The sequence below is a fragment of the Neolamprologus brichardi genome, chromosome 13 (assembly GCF_056152115.1).
Source record: "Neolamprologus brichardi isolate AB-2024 chromosome 13, ASM5615211v1, whole genome shotgun sequence".
NCBI lineage: Eukaryota > Metazoa > Chordata > Actinopteri > Cichliformes > Cichlidae > Neolamprologus > Neolamprologus brichardi.
The window spans coordinates 13,214,295-13,228,885 of record NC_142116.1 but is presented as its reverse complement, the minus strand read 5'-3'; the positions used below and the strand labels follow the sequence as shown (position 1 = coordinate 13,228,885).

The following is a 14,591-nucleotide window of genomic DNA, read 5'->3' as shown; positions in this document are numbered from 1 at the left end:
AACCTACAGCATATTTGTTTTTAGCAGCAGATAGAAATGTTTACATGTTTAATTTATGATTTACCAGCTCAGTCGGAGCATTTAAACACAGCAACAGTGACAACTACAGTGAGAGAAAAATGCAATGTTGTACAGGAACACGCCAACCTCACTCATTTTCATCTGAGGCCATCTATTGGTGAAGACTGGACTCTACTTAGTAAGCCACGGTTACTTTCAATTCTGTGTCAGAGTCTTTGATTATTTCTGAAGTTATGAATTTTTTTTCTCAGATTATTTCTAAAATTGACCTTACTGTATCAGGAATACCAAAGCCTTCAGGACATTGTTGTTGTGATTTAGCACTATATAAACTGAACTGAAAATAAAAAGTGGGGTTAAATGTAGTTTATATTATGTTGTCAGAGGTTATCATAAATTAAAACATAAATAAGAAAACAAATCTATCTTAATGAACACAAAGCAAATTCTTCAAGCATTTAAAACTGACTGAAGATAAAAATTTGAACCAGCTGGTTTAAATCTGCACTATCAAATCATCCTAATGCAATTCTACCATAAAAGGTAAAAACCAATATGAGGCCCCTAGACCTAACACATTCTGATTCTGTTTTTTGCTTTTTTTGGCATTAGAAATGAATGGATTTTCTCAAGTTTACTCTTTCACTGTCTTCAAATCCTGATCGACCATAAACAGGAATTTTATAAAGAACTTTAGCATTAACAAATGTGTAACTGTTTCTTTTTAGCTAATGAATGTCATTCATCTCCTAGGACCTAACCTTAATTTGTATAATGCAAAGCATACTGGGCACCAAGAAGTCATAAAAACATCAACAAACATACCCAACCTTTCACGTTAAATGTTTTCATTTCCTGTTTGTTCAAAACTGAAATGAAAATATCTTGTGACAAGTACTGGAGGAGTGTTTAATGAATTGTAATTATGAAAGACAAAGAAACAGTGACGCATCAGTGATGACTGGAAGGGACTCGGGAAGTCAAAGGGGAATGGAAAGTCCTTGAAATTGGAACATGTGCTCTGAGGAAATCAGGGTAAATAAACTGCACTGGACTTTGCTCTGTCCTATTTCTGATGGCGTCACATTGATTTTTTTTTTTTTTTTTTTGCTCTCTTCAAACGTGAATCATGCTGACTTTTCTTTGGAAATTTACAGTGTTTTATGTTTTTTACACCTCTGGGTTTTTATCTAATTACGTGACGTTCGAAGATGAGGCTAATATACCAGCAATCGCCAAATATTTCAACACGAAAGGGAGGTACGAGGAGGTTAACCCGTATCTCAGAGAGGACATACTTGCTGTAAACAGATCAATTTTACAGTCTCCACTGGATGAATGTCAACAAATTCATCTGACAGCCATAATAAGACATGGCACAAGATACCCGACGACCAAAAATATTAAGGAGATGCAGCAGCTCTATAACATCATCCTGCACAATGCCTCAGGAGAACAGAGCTGGCTGCACGGATTGCAGACCCAGTGGAGGATGTGGTACACTGAGGACATGGACGGACGACTCGTCCAGAAAGGTGTGGATGAGCTGAAGCACCTGGCTGTCAGGCTGTCAAAGCTGTTCCCTTCACTGATTTCAGAGGAGAAGCTTCGAGGTGGATTCATCAAATTCATAACCAGCTCAAAGCACAGGTGTGTCAACAGCACACTGTCCTTCAAGGCAGGACTAACAGAGCTGTGGGATATTAAAGGTATGACCATGACTATTATGATGACCCCTTTATGCATAACCTGTTGACAATTATAATCTGTTGCTTTCCTCTGTGCAGATATGGAGTTTGATCACGCGGTGAATGATGCTCTCATGAGGTTTTTTGATAAATGCACCAGGTTTTTGGAGGAAGTTGATAACAACCCATCAGCTGTGACAGAGGTGGAGAAGTTCAAGCAAGGGCCAGAGATGAGGAGGGTCCAGCAGAAGATCGCAGACATCCTCAACGTCCCATACAGTTCCATCACATACGGTTGTATCTACAAAACCAGACTGAGTGTATTATCTGCACTCTTATTATCTGTATTAACAGAGCAATGCCTTATTTATAATATCATATATCTTACATCTAAGGTGCTTCAGTGTTAACTTCATTCTGAGCAGTCAGATGAAGGCTGCTCTCTAAACGCTTCCTAATTCATTTTGTGAGGATGCCACCTCTCTGGAAGAGAAGAATCCATGTGTGAACAGCCTGTGTTACTGAACCACTTAATATTTATCTTGCAGATGTGGCTGAGGCTGCATTTTACTTGTGTGCTTACGAATTTGCAATTAGGTCAGTGAAGTCCCCCTGGTGTGAGCTCTTTGACGAGGACGATGCAAAGGTAGGAGAAAGCGATCAGATATATTAAGTGCAGATGTTCATGAGGTTGTTAGACAAGATGTTTAAACAGTTGAACATCTTGTTTCAATTTTGAGCATTTATCTGGTTTAACAGGTTATTGAGTATGCAAGTGACCTAAGGGAATTCTGGAAAAGAGGCTATGGTCATGATATTAACAGCAAGGCAAGCTGTATCCTATTTCATGACGTGTTTAGCCGAATGGACAAGACAGCCACTCAGAATAAGTAGGTGAACTTTTAATAACGTGTAGGTTTCTGATGCCCTTGATTAAAGAAATATATGAAATAATTATGTTTACATAACTATAAACCATTCATTAAAGGACGATTTTATAAGGCATGTGGGATGGACTCCAGAGTCCCGCTTTTGTGTTTTCTTTACAGTTTATCTTCAGATTTACAGCAGGAACTGTAGCTAATTTTAAACTTTCTTTCTCCTGTGTGCGGCAGGTTGGGACAGCAGGTGACTGAAGCTGTGACAGTCCAGGTCGGCCATGCAGACACCCTTCTTCCTCTGCTTACCCTTCTGGGCTTCTTCAAGGACAGCGAACCGCTGACATCAACCAACTATGCTGCACAGGCCCATCGCTCATTCCGCACCACTCACATGTTGCCCTATGCAGCTAACTTGGTCCTGGTGCTCTCTGATCTCAGACTACAGCCGCTGCTCAATGAGAAGCCTGTAACTTTCCCTGGTTTGACTGATCGGTCTTCCATGCCGCTCTATCGAGATGTCTTAGAGCACTACAGTGATCTGCTCCAAGGCTGCGACTTTGAAACCGAGTGTCAGCTGTTCAAGCAGCCTGCTGAAGTTTAGGCAGATATTAACAGCAGCCTTGTTATTTCATTTTTCCACAGTGGAACAAATGATAGGCTCCTAAAGTAAAAATGCAACTGGCTGAAAAAGCTTTTATTTCTAAGTGTTCCATCTTGAAGCGATGCCCATCTTTTCTTAAGCTCTGACATTAAAGAAATAAATGGACAAATATGCTCTGTTTTATTTCTATTAATTTGTTTAACGAGATGTTCAAGAAATCTTCTTTTATAGAAAAAAACCCCCCAAAAACCTTTAAGTAGTTATAAGCTAAATTCCATGATTGCCGATGGTATATGAATCATTCAAAACCAAATAATAATAAGACATTTTTGCATTAGAGGAGTTCCCATCTGTGGAGTCATAAATCCAGCATAAAGGTTAACAATAGCAGAAGATAATGTCTTTTTTTAAATGTATTTATTATTTATTTGCTTATTTATTCCCTGGCAAGTGAGAAGACACTCTCCCCATCCCCCACCACCACACCTAGCATGCAGACACACACACATATCTTGGCAACACACATGAAAGTATTTCACAAATGATGTCTCAGTTCTGCTTCCCATGCTTGATTTATGCGATTAGAGCCTGTGTTTCAGTGATTTGTGAACTCCCAGATGATGTGACACACACCAACAATAATTTATAACCGTTGTTTGCTTACTCCAGCATCTGCCTTTGCTGATGCCACTGGCAACAGGCAGTGTACATTACATTAAAAAAAAAGTGCAAGGCTGTGGGTGTGTCACTGCCAAGAAGACAAACATTCACATATTTTCCTCACTACTGACACAAATGGCTTTAATTTCAAGTAATGTCACACCCTCACAGAGCTGTTTGGGGAAGTCAGAGAGGTAGATGTGCACATAAAAAAAATTCTATCTTAAATCCAAAATCTTTCTTAACATCTTAAGTAGCTTGTTTTGTTGTTGTTGTCTGTTTGTTTGTTTGTTTGTTTTTTAATTACAACACAATCTGGGAATAAGTGGCTCTGGTGTGGAGTGTCATTTAAATAGTGACTGGTGACTTAAGGTACCACTGCAGTGGTGAAGCTAATAATTACTGTTCTTCTCTAAACAAACAGCTGTTGTTACAACATGCAGTTTAAATGATGCAAATGTTTAAGATGAGATTTCACGGCAAACCTATTTTGCATGCTATATTTTGCATCATATTCAAACTGCTTAAATATTTGACTAGAGGTGGCATCAAGTTTTTGAAAAAGAGGCAAAAAGCTGATAAATAAAATCCACGTGCTAGTGTGTGACTTTTATGAATAAATAACAGGCTTCTCTGAAAAACACATCAACACCAACCAACCACAAACTGTCACCTAAACAATCCTCTAAAATATCAGCTAAGCTCAGTAAAGAATTCAATAAACAATAAAACATGTGTAGACTTTCAGTAAGCTGAAACTCTGATCTCCATTACAGTGCACTAACCCTGAGGGAAGATACAGTGATGCAAATCTGTGGGTTTGTGTGTGCAGACAACTGTCTTTTGCTTATAGAAAGCCCTTTTTAATTTATGTTGTTAAGAGATTTTTTAACAAATTACCATTATTTACTAATCATTTGTTCCTGCTACATTCCTAAATAAAGGAGTTAATGAAGAGTTTAAAATTTCATTTTAATTATGGAGACACGTGGCAAGAAGAGAAAACTCTAGCACTTCAGATCAGGGTGATGTGCCCCAAAAAGTCATGCCACGTAGTCATGCTTCAAAAGCTTTAGTGTGAAACAGTAAGCTACTTTTATCAAATCAATTCCCGCTTTTAAAAACCAAAATATTCCTCAAAGTATCAAATAACTTTTTGAAACCGACGGACAGTCACTTTCAGAAATTATACGATCACCATGAATATTAATAAACAAGCAGAGCTTGTCATTTTCGTATCGTTCCCTCTACAAGGCATTGGTTGGACAGTCCCACATGACCGACGTCATTCTCGGGTCTGCGCACGGCCTCACAAGTAACCCATCATGACGACCGCTTTAAGGAAAAGCGCAGTTTTTTATTTCACCTTCATAACCGGTATTTCCAGCTGTTTTTGTACCGACGTGAAGCCAGAGGAGAACCCAGAGATCCCAGCAATCGCCAAATATTTCAGCACGAAAGGAAGGTATGAGGAAGTGAACCCGTATCTCATAGAGGACATACTTGCTGTAAACAGATCAATTCTACAGCCTCCGTCTGCACAATGTCGCCAAATCCATCTGACAGCCGTAATAAGGCACGGAACCAGATACCCGACCACAAAAAACGTCAAGAAGATGAAGAAGCTTTACGACGTGGTTCAGGGCAGCAATGTTTCCAACAGGAACTGGCTGCGTGAACTGCAAAACCAGTGGAGGATGTGGTACACCGAGGACATGGACGGACGACTCGTCCAGAAAGGTGTGAATGATCACAGACACCTGGCTGTCAGGCTGTCAAAGCTGTTCCCTTCACTGATTTCAGAGGAGAAGCTTCGAGGTGGATTCATCAAATTCATAACCAGCTCAAAGCACAGGTGTGTCAACAGCACACTGTCCTTCAAGGCAGGACTAACAGAGCTGTGGGATATTAAAGGTACGACTATGATTATTATGATGACCCCTTTATGCATAACCTGTTGACAATTATAATCTGTTGCTTTCTTCTGTGCAGATATGGAGTTTGATCACGCGGTGAATGATGCTCTCATGAGGTTTTTTGATAAATGCACCAGGTTTTTGGAGGAAGTTGATAACAACCCATCAGCTGTGACAGAGGTGGAGAAGTTCAAGCAAGGGCCAGAGATGAGGAGGGTCCAGCAGAAGATTGCAGACATCCTCAACGTCTCATACAGTGCAATCACAGATGGTTAGTGGTGTATTATCATATCCATCATTTTGAGAGCATTACATATATTCAGATTAAGCTATAGATAGATAGACAGATAGATATAGAGTACCAGTTGATTACAGCTGATTAGAGTACAGAACACCTAAATATGACAGTAGATATATGTTTATATAGTAGGTTAATATTGTCCAGGATTTCTTTGTGCCACTTTACACAGTGCAAGCTCAAAGAACTTGCAGTAGACGCAGTAGACTTTTTTTTCCCACATGAATTCACAAGTAATGAAACTGTCAAAAAGCATACGTGATGCACATTTCACAACTTAAACATCAGTTGCCCGCTTTGGTTTCGTAAGTCTACCACTTGTTATGTTAATGTGTTACCACTGTGGCTCTAACTGTTACAGGCATGTCATTAACAGCAAAGTTAGATCTCACAGTCAGTGAAAGTTGATTTATAAACTACCCTCATCATAGCTGGTGACATCCTTATATTGCCACAGAGGTGTGTGGCCACAAAAATTAATATGTCACTCCTTAGAATGACACCAGCTTAGTAGTGCACTTCCCAAGGATTAAAGTCACTGTGTTTTAAAGTAGATCAGCTGAAAGCTTTTGAGTTAGATGTAGAACAGACAGACAGAGGCTCTATTATTTATCCGTGAAATAGCTGGTGTGTTATTATTTACAATTCTAGTTGGTCTATTAACACATTTATTTGATAATTTTGTCACATCTTGGCTTCACGGGTTTAACAATTGAACACTTTCTACATTTCACCAATAATTATTAATAAATTATTACCAAACATTTTAAAATAAAAACTTCTGGCGTGTCACTGGGCTTCTTACAGCAGATATTTGCACAGTAGATGGAGCTGTTTTCAAACATAATAACAATAATACTGCAAGTTTACTCAGCGTAAATGCTGATAGTAGAAGTTTGTCTGCTTGGTGCGTTTAGGAACGTGCAGCTTTCGACAACATTCAGCTGTGGCTTTGAAACAGCATGAGTGTTGGAAAGTTCATTTCCATATTTCACAGAGAAGCGTTGTGCTTTTTTAACTCTCACATCTTCATTATACATGTTATGTGAAAAGAAAATACTGAAATAATACTTTTCAACTTTTTTTTTTTTTTACCTCTAACATGTTTTGTCATATTATATATTTTAGGAGTTCTGTATATATGTAATATATATTAAATTATGTTTATTTATACTTTTGTACTTTGCATTTTAATGGTGTCTTTCAAATACTACTCCATTCTCCATTCCATTATTTGTTGTCTTTATTACCCAAATAAATTGGAACTTTTACCTAATTTTAGGATTTTCTTCCATACTTAAAGTTGTATAAAGAAAATGCAACACATACCATGCTCCTAAGGTTTTTAAGATGTTGCTTCCTGCTTTCAGTTCTGTTTTTCTAACAGCTTCCTGACTGCTGGGATTTCACTGACTGTTAACATTTTGTTTTAATCTTTTTCCTGCAGATATGGCCGAAGCTGCATTTTATTTGTGTGCGTATGAGTTCGCCATCAAGACTGTGAACTCTCCATGGTGTCGTCTCTTCGACGAGGTCGATGCACAGGTGACACAGGAGGAGGGTTGCACATTGTGATAAAGCAGTAATATGTGCTTCAGATTAACTTTGAGTCGTGTATCACAGTAGGGAAAGCATGATGACCCCACCCCACCCCCCGATTACAATGTTTCCAGTTTCAGAAATGTCCACATTAAGTGGTATGTGTTTAGTACTTTTAATTTTTGTAGACTGTGGCAATTTATTTACAGGCTATCAAGCACATACACACAGAGATAAATGATGTATTACTGATTGAATAGAGCTTCTGTTGCAGATGTAGGACCTAATCTCAGACAATCAGCCTTTAATGCACTCAGTACAGGAAGTCCAAAGAATCTAAAAGATATTTAAAATCAGTCAGTGAATAAGTTGACAGAAAACTCTAAAACAGGAGTGTCAAACATTTTGAGGGCCAGAATCAGCCCAGGAAAGACTCCAATGGACAGTTTTGGAAAATATTAAGGAGTGTATGTCTGTGAAGGTTCTCAGTCATCCAGGTCATCGTAGTCAAAGGAGCTTGCAAAGAAAAGCGTCTGGACTTCTTTAAGTTACTTGAAGTTACTTGTAGTTTCATTAGTATAGCCCTATGGGTGATAGGGAACTAACAGGGAAGTAAAACACTACCAAAATAAAACAGAAAGTAACACAGTCACAACCACAACCAAACTTAGAGATGGAGACTTGACGACCTGACCTGAGGAACACACGGGAACACAACAGCAACTAAAACTAAAACACAAGGCTGAAAACACACAAGAGCATACGCATAGGTGAAAACAAAATAATGAACAACATAAGAATCATCCTGAGCATCATTAAATAAAATTCTTTACAAGTGCAAACTTTCTGTCACTTTATTAAAAATAAATTATTGTGAGCTGACTCTCTTACCCTTAACTGAAGGGACAAACACCCCAACTACTAGAATAATAAAACTATAACAAGTTTGCCCAGTAGGTGGCAGTAATTTGCCAAATTTTGTTCCAATTCACCAAATAAATAGACAACAAGAAGAAAACCAGCCAAATTAAATGAAATACCCTGTATCACAGCTGTTGCATTTTATGTGCACAGACTGTTTTATGAATAAATAAGTAGAAACAAATAAAGAGACAAGCTTCAGATTAGAGAAAGATCCTGCCAAATGTGTCCTGTACTTCACCCCACAAAGAGATTCCTGTGTCTTATGTTGCAATCTGATCTCAGAAAGCCTGAACTGTCACCTGCACAGTGAATGATCAGCAGGTTTCTATCCTTTTTGTTTAGTCATGCCAAATTTGCACATAGACTAGTTTTGTGTTTGCAGTATTATCGCAGCATTGAAGTCATTGCATTAGCTCACAGTTTGATATAGAATTACCTCTAAAATCCTTCTGTTAGTTTATGAAGGATTCAATAGTTTGACTCCCCAGGACATTTCTGACTTGCTCACTGTCTATAACACAATTAGATCTCTCAGGTTATCAGATCTGTTAACTGTTCCCAGAGCTACACCTAAGTGTGCTGAGGTTGCTTTTAGTTATTGTGGTGCTGTCCTTTGGACCAAGCTAAGGCCAATTAAAGCTTCACATTCGAAATCAAACTCAAAACGTTCTTTATTCTAACAGCCTTACACTTAATAACTGTGTGTGTGTCTGCGTGCCTGTAAATGTTAACTTGTATTTCATTCCTTTTTACAGTTTTGTTTTGCTGTTTTTATTGCCTTAGACTTTTTATTTTTTTCAACTTTTACAATAAGCCCATGCTTATGTGTAATGAAATGTGCTATATAAGTAAAATTGGCATTGACACTGGCTTTCTTATTCAACAGGTAATGGAGTATGCAAATGATCTGAAGCACTTCTGGAAAAGAAGCTATGGTTATGATATTAACAGCAAGTCAAGCTGCATTCTCTTCCATGACGTTTTCAGCCGTCTGGAAAAAGCAGCTAAAGAGAACATGTAAGCAAACCTTAAATGGTGTTACACTATATTTTTCTCATGTTAATAAAAATATTTGGGGAAAAAGGACTCACTGCTCAGCCCTGAATCCAGGCAGAAGCAAAACTTGCTGGATATTATTTTAGCTGAACTACAGTATGTGCTCAAAAGACAGCAGAGCTCGTGTTCGCTATATTTCAAAAGTGTGGCTCATTAGCATACACTCGCTGACCACTTTATTAGGAAAGTTCCTGTTTTACTGTGTTAAGTTAAACACCCCCACCCCCACCCATCTCCATTGGCCTTTAGAAATTCCTTAAACCTTGAAGCTATAGATTCAACAAGGTGCTGGACACATGCTGACTTAAAGCATCATACAATTTGCTCCACTGAATTGAGATCTGATGATTGTGCGTTTGAGTGGAATGAACCAGTTGTCTTGTTCATTCAACTAGTCTGAGATTATTTGAGATAGGCTGGGAGCAGCCATCAGATGTACAAATATGTACAGAGTCTCAGGTAGGCTGCGGTGTTAAACAATGCTTACTTTGTGCTGAGAGGCATTTGAACATGCCGCAGTTTTCCAATTATCTGTTGTCCATTTTTTGAGATCCATATTACTTGTAGCCTCAGTTTCTTTTTATTAGCTGGCAACAGTGGTCTTCTGCTGCTGTAGCTTATTGACTTCAAGGTTAGTTATCCACCATGTATAAATACCTAAATGTAATACATTGCTGTCATGTGATTGGCCCGTTAGATATTGGTGTTAAAATGCAGTTGAACAAATGTATCTAATAATCCAGCCACTGAGTGTAAGTAGTGAAGAGCCAACCCAGGTTGCGTTGTTACATGTGTTGAAAGGATGCAATCGTAAAGTTCCCGTTTTGAAAAGAGAACAACTTTACTACACGCTCACCGTGAAAGCATGTGTGTGGGTGATTCTGACTGTTTAAAATGTGACTGCAGAGTGAGCAGATTGTGGGTTGTACCTTTCAGCCAAGCATAATGTGCAAGCAACTGCAGTCATCTGTCAAAGAAATTCTGAGACCAAAAAAAACAGAAAAACAACATTTTGTTGTTCTCCAGTGAGATTTGTGGGAGTTTTAACACATCAGAGTGAGAAAAGTTTGTAAAAGTTAGAACATTCTGGTCTTGCCCACCGGGCTTGGTTTTTGCAATGAATTCAAATGAATGGATTTTGCAGTGTCATCTTGAGTAAGCTATAGAAAAGGTTACACTTAATCATTATGAACTAAAATTTTTAATAACTGGGATTAAAACTTTCCTGGAGCGACGTCCAGCCTGCAGACCACATGAGATAAAATATTAACATTGTTCTTAAATTTTGTTACGTTTATTTTTAGGAGTAGCATATATGTAAGCCTTTCATCTTTACTGGAAAATATTAGGCTAATAATACTGATTTCTTTAAAATAAAACTAGCAAATTTACTGGTGAAAATAGACTAATAAAGGGAAGTTAAATTAACTGTTCCAATTAGCATAATCAGAAGCTAACAACAGCTTTTAAAATGGAACATGGTCTTGCTTGTTCTTTAGAGCATAGGTTAAAGCTGTGGGTCAGTGAACACACCTTAAATATATAATGACCATTATGTTTTGTCTTTATAATCCATAGGATAACAATAAAAACAACATTGGGTATTTCTCCAGCTAGATTTGTGGGAGTTTTAAAACATCAGAGTGAGAAACGTTTGTAAAAGTTAGAACATTCTGGCCTTGCCCTCCTTCACTGGGCTTGGTTTTTGCAATGAATTCAAATGAATGGATTTTGCAGTGTCATCTTGAGTAAGCTATAGAAAAGGTTACACTTAATCATTATGAACTCGAATTTTTAATAACTGGGATTAAAAGTTTCCTGGAGCGACGTCCAGCCTGCAAACCACATGAGATAAAATATTAACATTGTTCTTAATTTTTGTTAGGTTTATTTTTAAGAGTAGCATATATGTAAGCCTTTCATCTTTACTGGAAAATATTAGGCTAATAATACTGATTTCTTTAAATAAAACTAGCAAATTTACTGGTGAAAATAGACTAATAAAGGGAAATTAAATTAACTGTGCCAATGAGCATAATCAGAAGCTAACAACAGCTTTTAAAATGGAACATGGTCTTGCTTGTTCTTTAGAGCATAGGTTAAAGCTGTGAGTCAGTGAACACACCTTAAATATATAATGACCATTATGTTTTGTCTTTATAATCCATAGGATTATAGGATGTCATCTTGAGTAAGCTGTAAAAAAGGTTACAGATGTATGAACCCTAATCTATTATCTGGTTCTTAAAGATCTTTAACAACTCTTTGCTTCTGACTCGTTTTCATTTCTAGCTGGAATTTCTATTTCCTGCTCCTCCCTGATATGTACTTTTAATTAATTAAATGCTATTTCTACAAACTATTTAGAAAAAAAAAAAACTACAGTCATATTTACAGTTTAAATTAATGTCAATCACTTCAATGTATTTGAAGATGGTAATAACCCCAGAATCTCCATATTTGATAAGCTCAGCCAATCCCTAATAGATATCTGGTGTTCACAGGCTGTCAGAAATGCTGAGTCCATGTGGCAATCAACAAACCGATTAACTGACTGTTTGAGTTCTGATATTTCAACACTGAAACTGTGTATTCTGTAGGTCAGGCCAGCAGGTGGCTGAAGCCGTGACAGTCCAGGTGGGCCATGCAGAGACCCTCCTGCCACTGCTTACCCTTCTGGGCTTCTTCAATGACAGCAAACCGCTGACATCAACTAACTTTGCTGCACAGACCCGCCGTTCCTTTCGCACAAGCCATATATTGCCCTATGCAGCTAACTTGATCCTGGTGCTTTATGATTGCGGGGGAGGTGACCTCAGACTGCAGCCGCTGCTCAATGAGAAGCCTGTAACATTCCCCGGTTTGGCTGATCAGGCCTCCATGCCGCTCTATCAAGATGTCTTGCAGCACTACGGGGATCTGCTCCGAGGCTGCGACTTTGAAACTGAGTGTCAGCTGTTCAAGCAGCCTGCTGAAGTTTAGGCAAGCACAGTATTTTCTGGAAAAGAAGGCATTATACCAGCATTACCTTAGTCAGAATGTGTCTGTTATGCCATGAATATTTCACTGTTTAACACGGCCTTTCTGAACAGGATTTTCACTCTAGCAATCCAGTGTCTCTGAAACACCCAAAGACCCAAACCTACAAAGTGAATTTAAAGTTCCTGTAGCATTTCAGTATTACCGCTGCTATAATAAAGTATATAACATTTTGGGTTTGGTTTGTTTTTTTTTTTTTTGCAAGATTTGCTATCATCACTACACAACCTAATGCTTTCATTAAATAATCCATTTTTCCAGTGTAAACATTTATGAATTGCAGATAAGGTCACTCACTTTTCTCAGTGTTCTGTCTTATTTTTAAGGTAAAGCAGTGAAAAACTATTTTAAATGCACTACCATTTGTGGGCAAGAACCATCTTCTTGGATTGGGGTCACTCCCAAGATTCACTTGTCCATGAAAAGAGAACATGTCTGTAGGTTTGATTTAAAAAAACAACAACAACAACAACAAAACAATAATAGTAAAAAGGTTGGACGCTGGGTTTATCTTTTTTTTTTTCAAAATCACAATTTATTTCTAAATGACAAAATAAAGGAAAATGTAATCTTGATAGCTACACATTAAATATTTACTGTGACATAAATGAGAAGGTGAATGTTTGGGTAGCCAGAAGGAAAAGTTAGGCATAGCCTATTAGCCTATTGGAAATGTCATAGGAAAAGCTTCTCTAAAGTTGTCTACAATACAATCCAGTCATAGTCCAGTCTATGGAACAGTCATTACAGAAGTGCAAAGAGTGCATGAAATGTACAACAAACAAAATGAAACAGCTGCAGTAAAATTAAGCAAAATTGCACTTGTTCGTGACGGGGAAGCATCAGATGTGGTTTGTTTTTTGTTGTATTGCCATATTTTTATTTCACTGAAAAGCAAAATAATGCTTCTGCAATGGAAAACTATAGACTGTGTAAAAGCTGAACAAAGCCACAACAGTGAAGTCCCATTGCAACGGTTTGGTCTGAGCTTTAGATCTACGGTTTGGTAGATCAGACTGTAAAACTGAGGGACGCTGTACAGCCATTGGCCAAGAAATCATGATTGACAAGTCATTCACCAATGAGCATACGCTGTTTTATTCTCTTTTCTTGCTCTAATGATGACCATAGTTTACAAAATAAACTTTATCTTGTCAGCAAGGCTTAAAACTGGCAAATGAACACATACAGTCATCAGCAGTGTTTAGGCCACAGAGCAAGGAGGCTGATGGCTGTTTTCTCAGAATTGCAAGTCTTTTTGCCACCAGAGGAACTGCTCCCTGCTGGCCATTAAGAAGAATACATGTTTAAATACATGTATACATGTGTAAAGCAAGTCTGGCTTCACGTTTGAGATCCAGAAGCGACAACCATCTTTCAGTATTTCAGTCTATCATGATATATAAATGGATGATCTCCACTAACAGAGCTGTAAAACAACAGCATCTGTTTTTCCCGCTCTGTTACTTGTACTATAGCACAGGCTTCTCATTTGGATTCATTCAGCAAACTCTCATTAAAGACAACTGGTATTCAACAAGTAGTCTGCTGTTAGCCAAACCTACTGTCGCTCTCATTTTTTGCCTCATTCTTCTGACATCTGATGGATCTGCTAATAACTATACTGTAGCACTCATCTAAACAATGAAATAAGGAAAATACAAATGTACAGAAAATGCTTTTTGTTTTTGTGAATGGACAATGAAGTGGTGGCACATTTTTTTAATTACTGGGATTATTATTTAATATCAGCGATTAACTTCCTTGGTGCCACATCCAGCCTGCAGACCACAAAAACAAATAAAATAAACAGAAATAAAACTAGCTAATTTACTAGTGAAAACAGACTAATAAAGGGAAATTAAATTAACTGTGCCAAAACAGCAGTTTTAAAAATGGAACATGGTCTTGCTTGTTCTTTGGAGCACAGGTTAAAAGTGTAAATCAGTGAACACACCTTAAATATAT

At 37.8% G+C, this 14,591-nt stretch overlaps 2 protein-coding genes across 2 annotated transcripts; both read left to right on the top strand.

Annotated features, from left to right (window-relative positions):
* Positions 1-1,109: 1,109 nt before the first annotated feature.
* On the top strand, positions 1,110-3,351 carry LOC102793714 (multiple inositol polyphosphate phosphatase 1-like). The gene is made up of 5 exons (XM_035904686.2): positions 1,110-1,730; positions 1,809-2,003; positions 2,258-2,355; positions 2,469-2,599; positions 2,825-3,351. The coding sequence occupies exons 1-5, from the start codon at positions 1,151-1,153 to the stop codon at positions 3,189-3,191; spliced, it is 1,371 nt and encodes a 456-aa protein (XP_035760579.2). The 5' UTR covers positions 1,110-1,150; the 3' UTR covers positions 3,192-3,351.
* A 1,785-nt stretch (positions 3,352-5,136) lies between these two features.
* LOC102793414 (multiple inositol polyphosphate phosphatase 1-like) lies at positions 5,137-12,798 on the top strand. The gene is made up of 5 exons (XM_006783763.2): positions 5,137-5,765; positions 5,844-6,038; positions 7,513-7,610; positions 9,415-9,545; positions 12,185-12,798. The coding sequence occupies exons 1-5, from the start codon at positions 5,177-5,179 to the stop codon at positions 12,564-12,566; spliced, it is 1,395 nt and encodes a 464-aa protein (XP_006783826.1). The 5' UTR covers positions 5,137-5,176; the 3' UTR covers positions 12,567-12,798.
* The last annotated feature ends 1,793 nt before the right edge of the window (positions 12,799-14,591 follow it).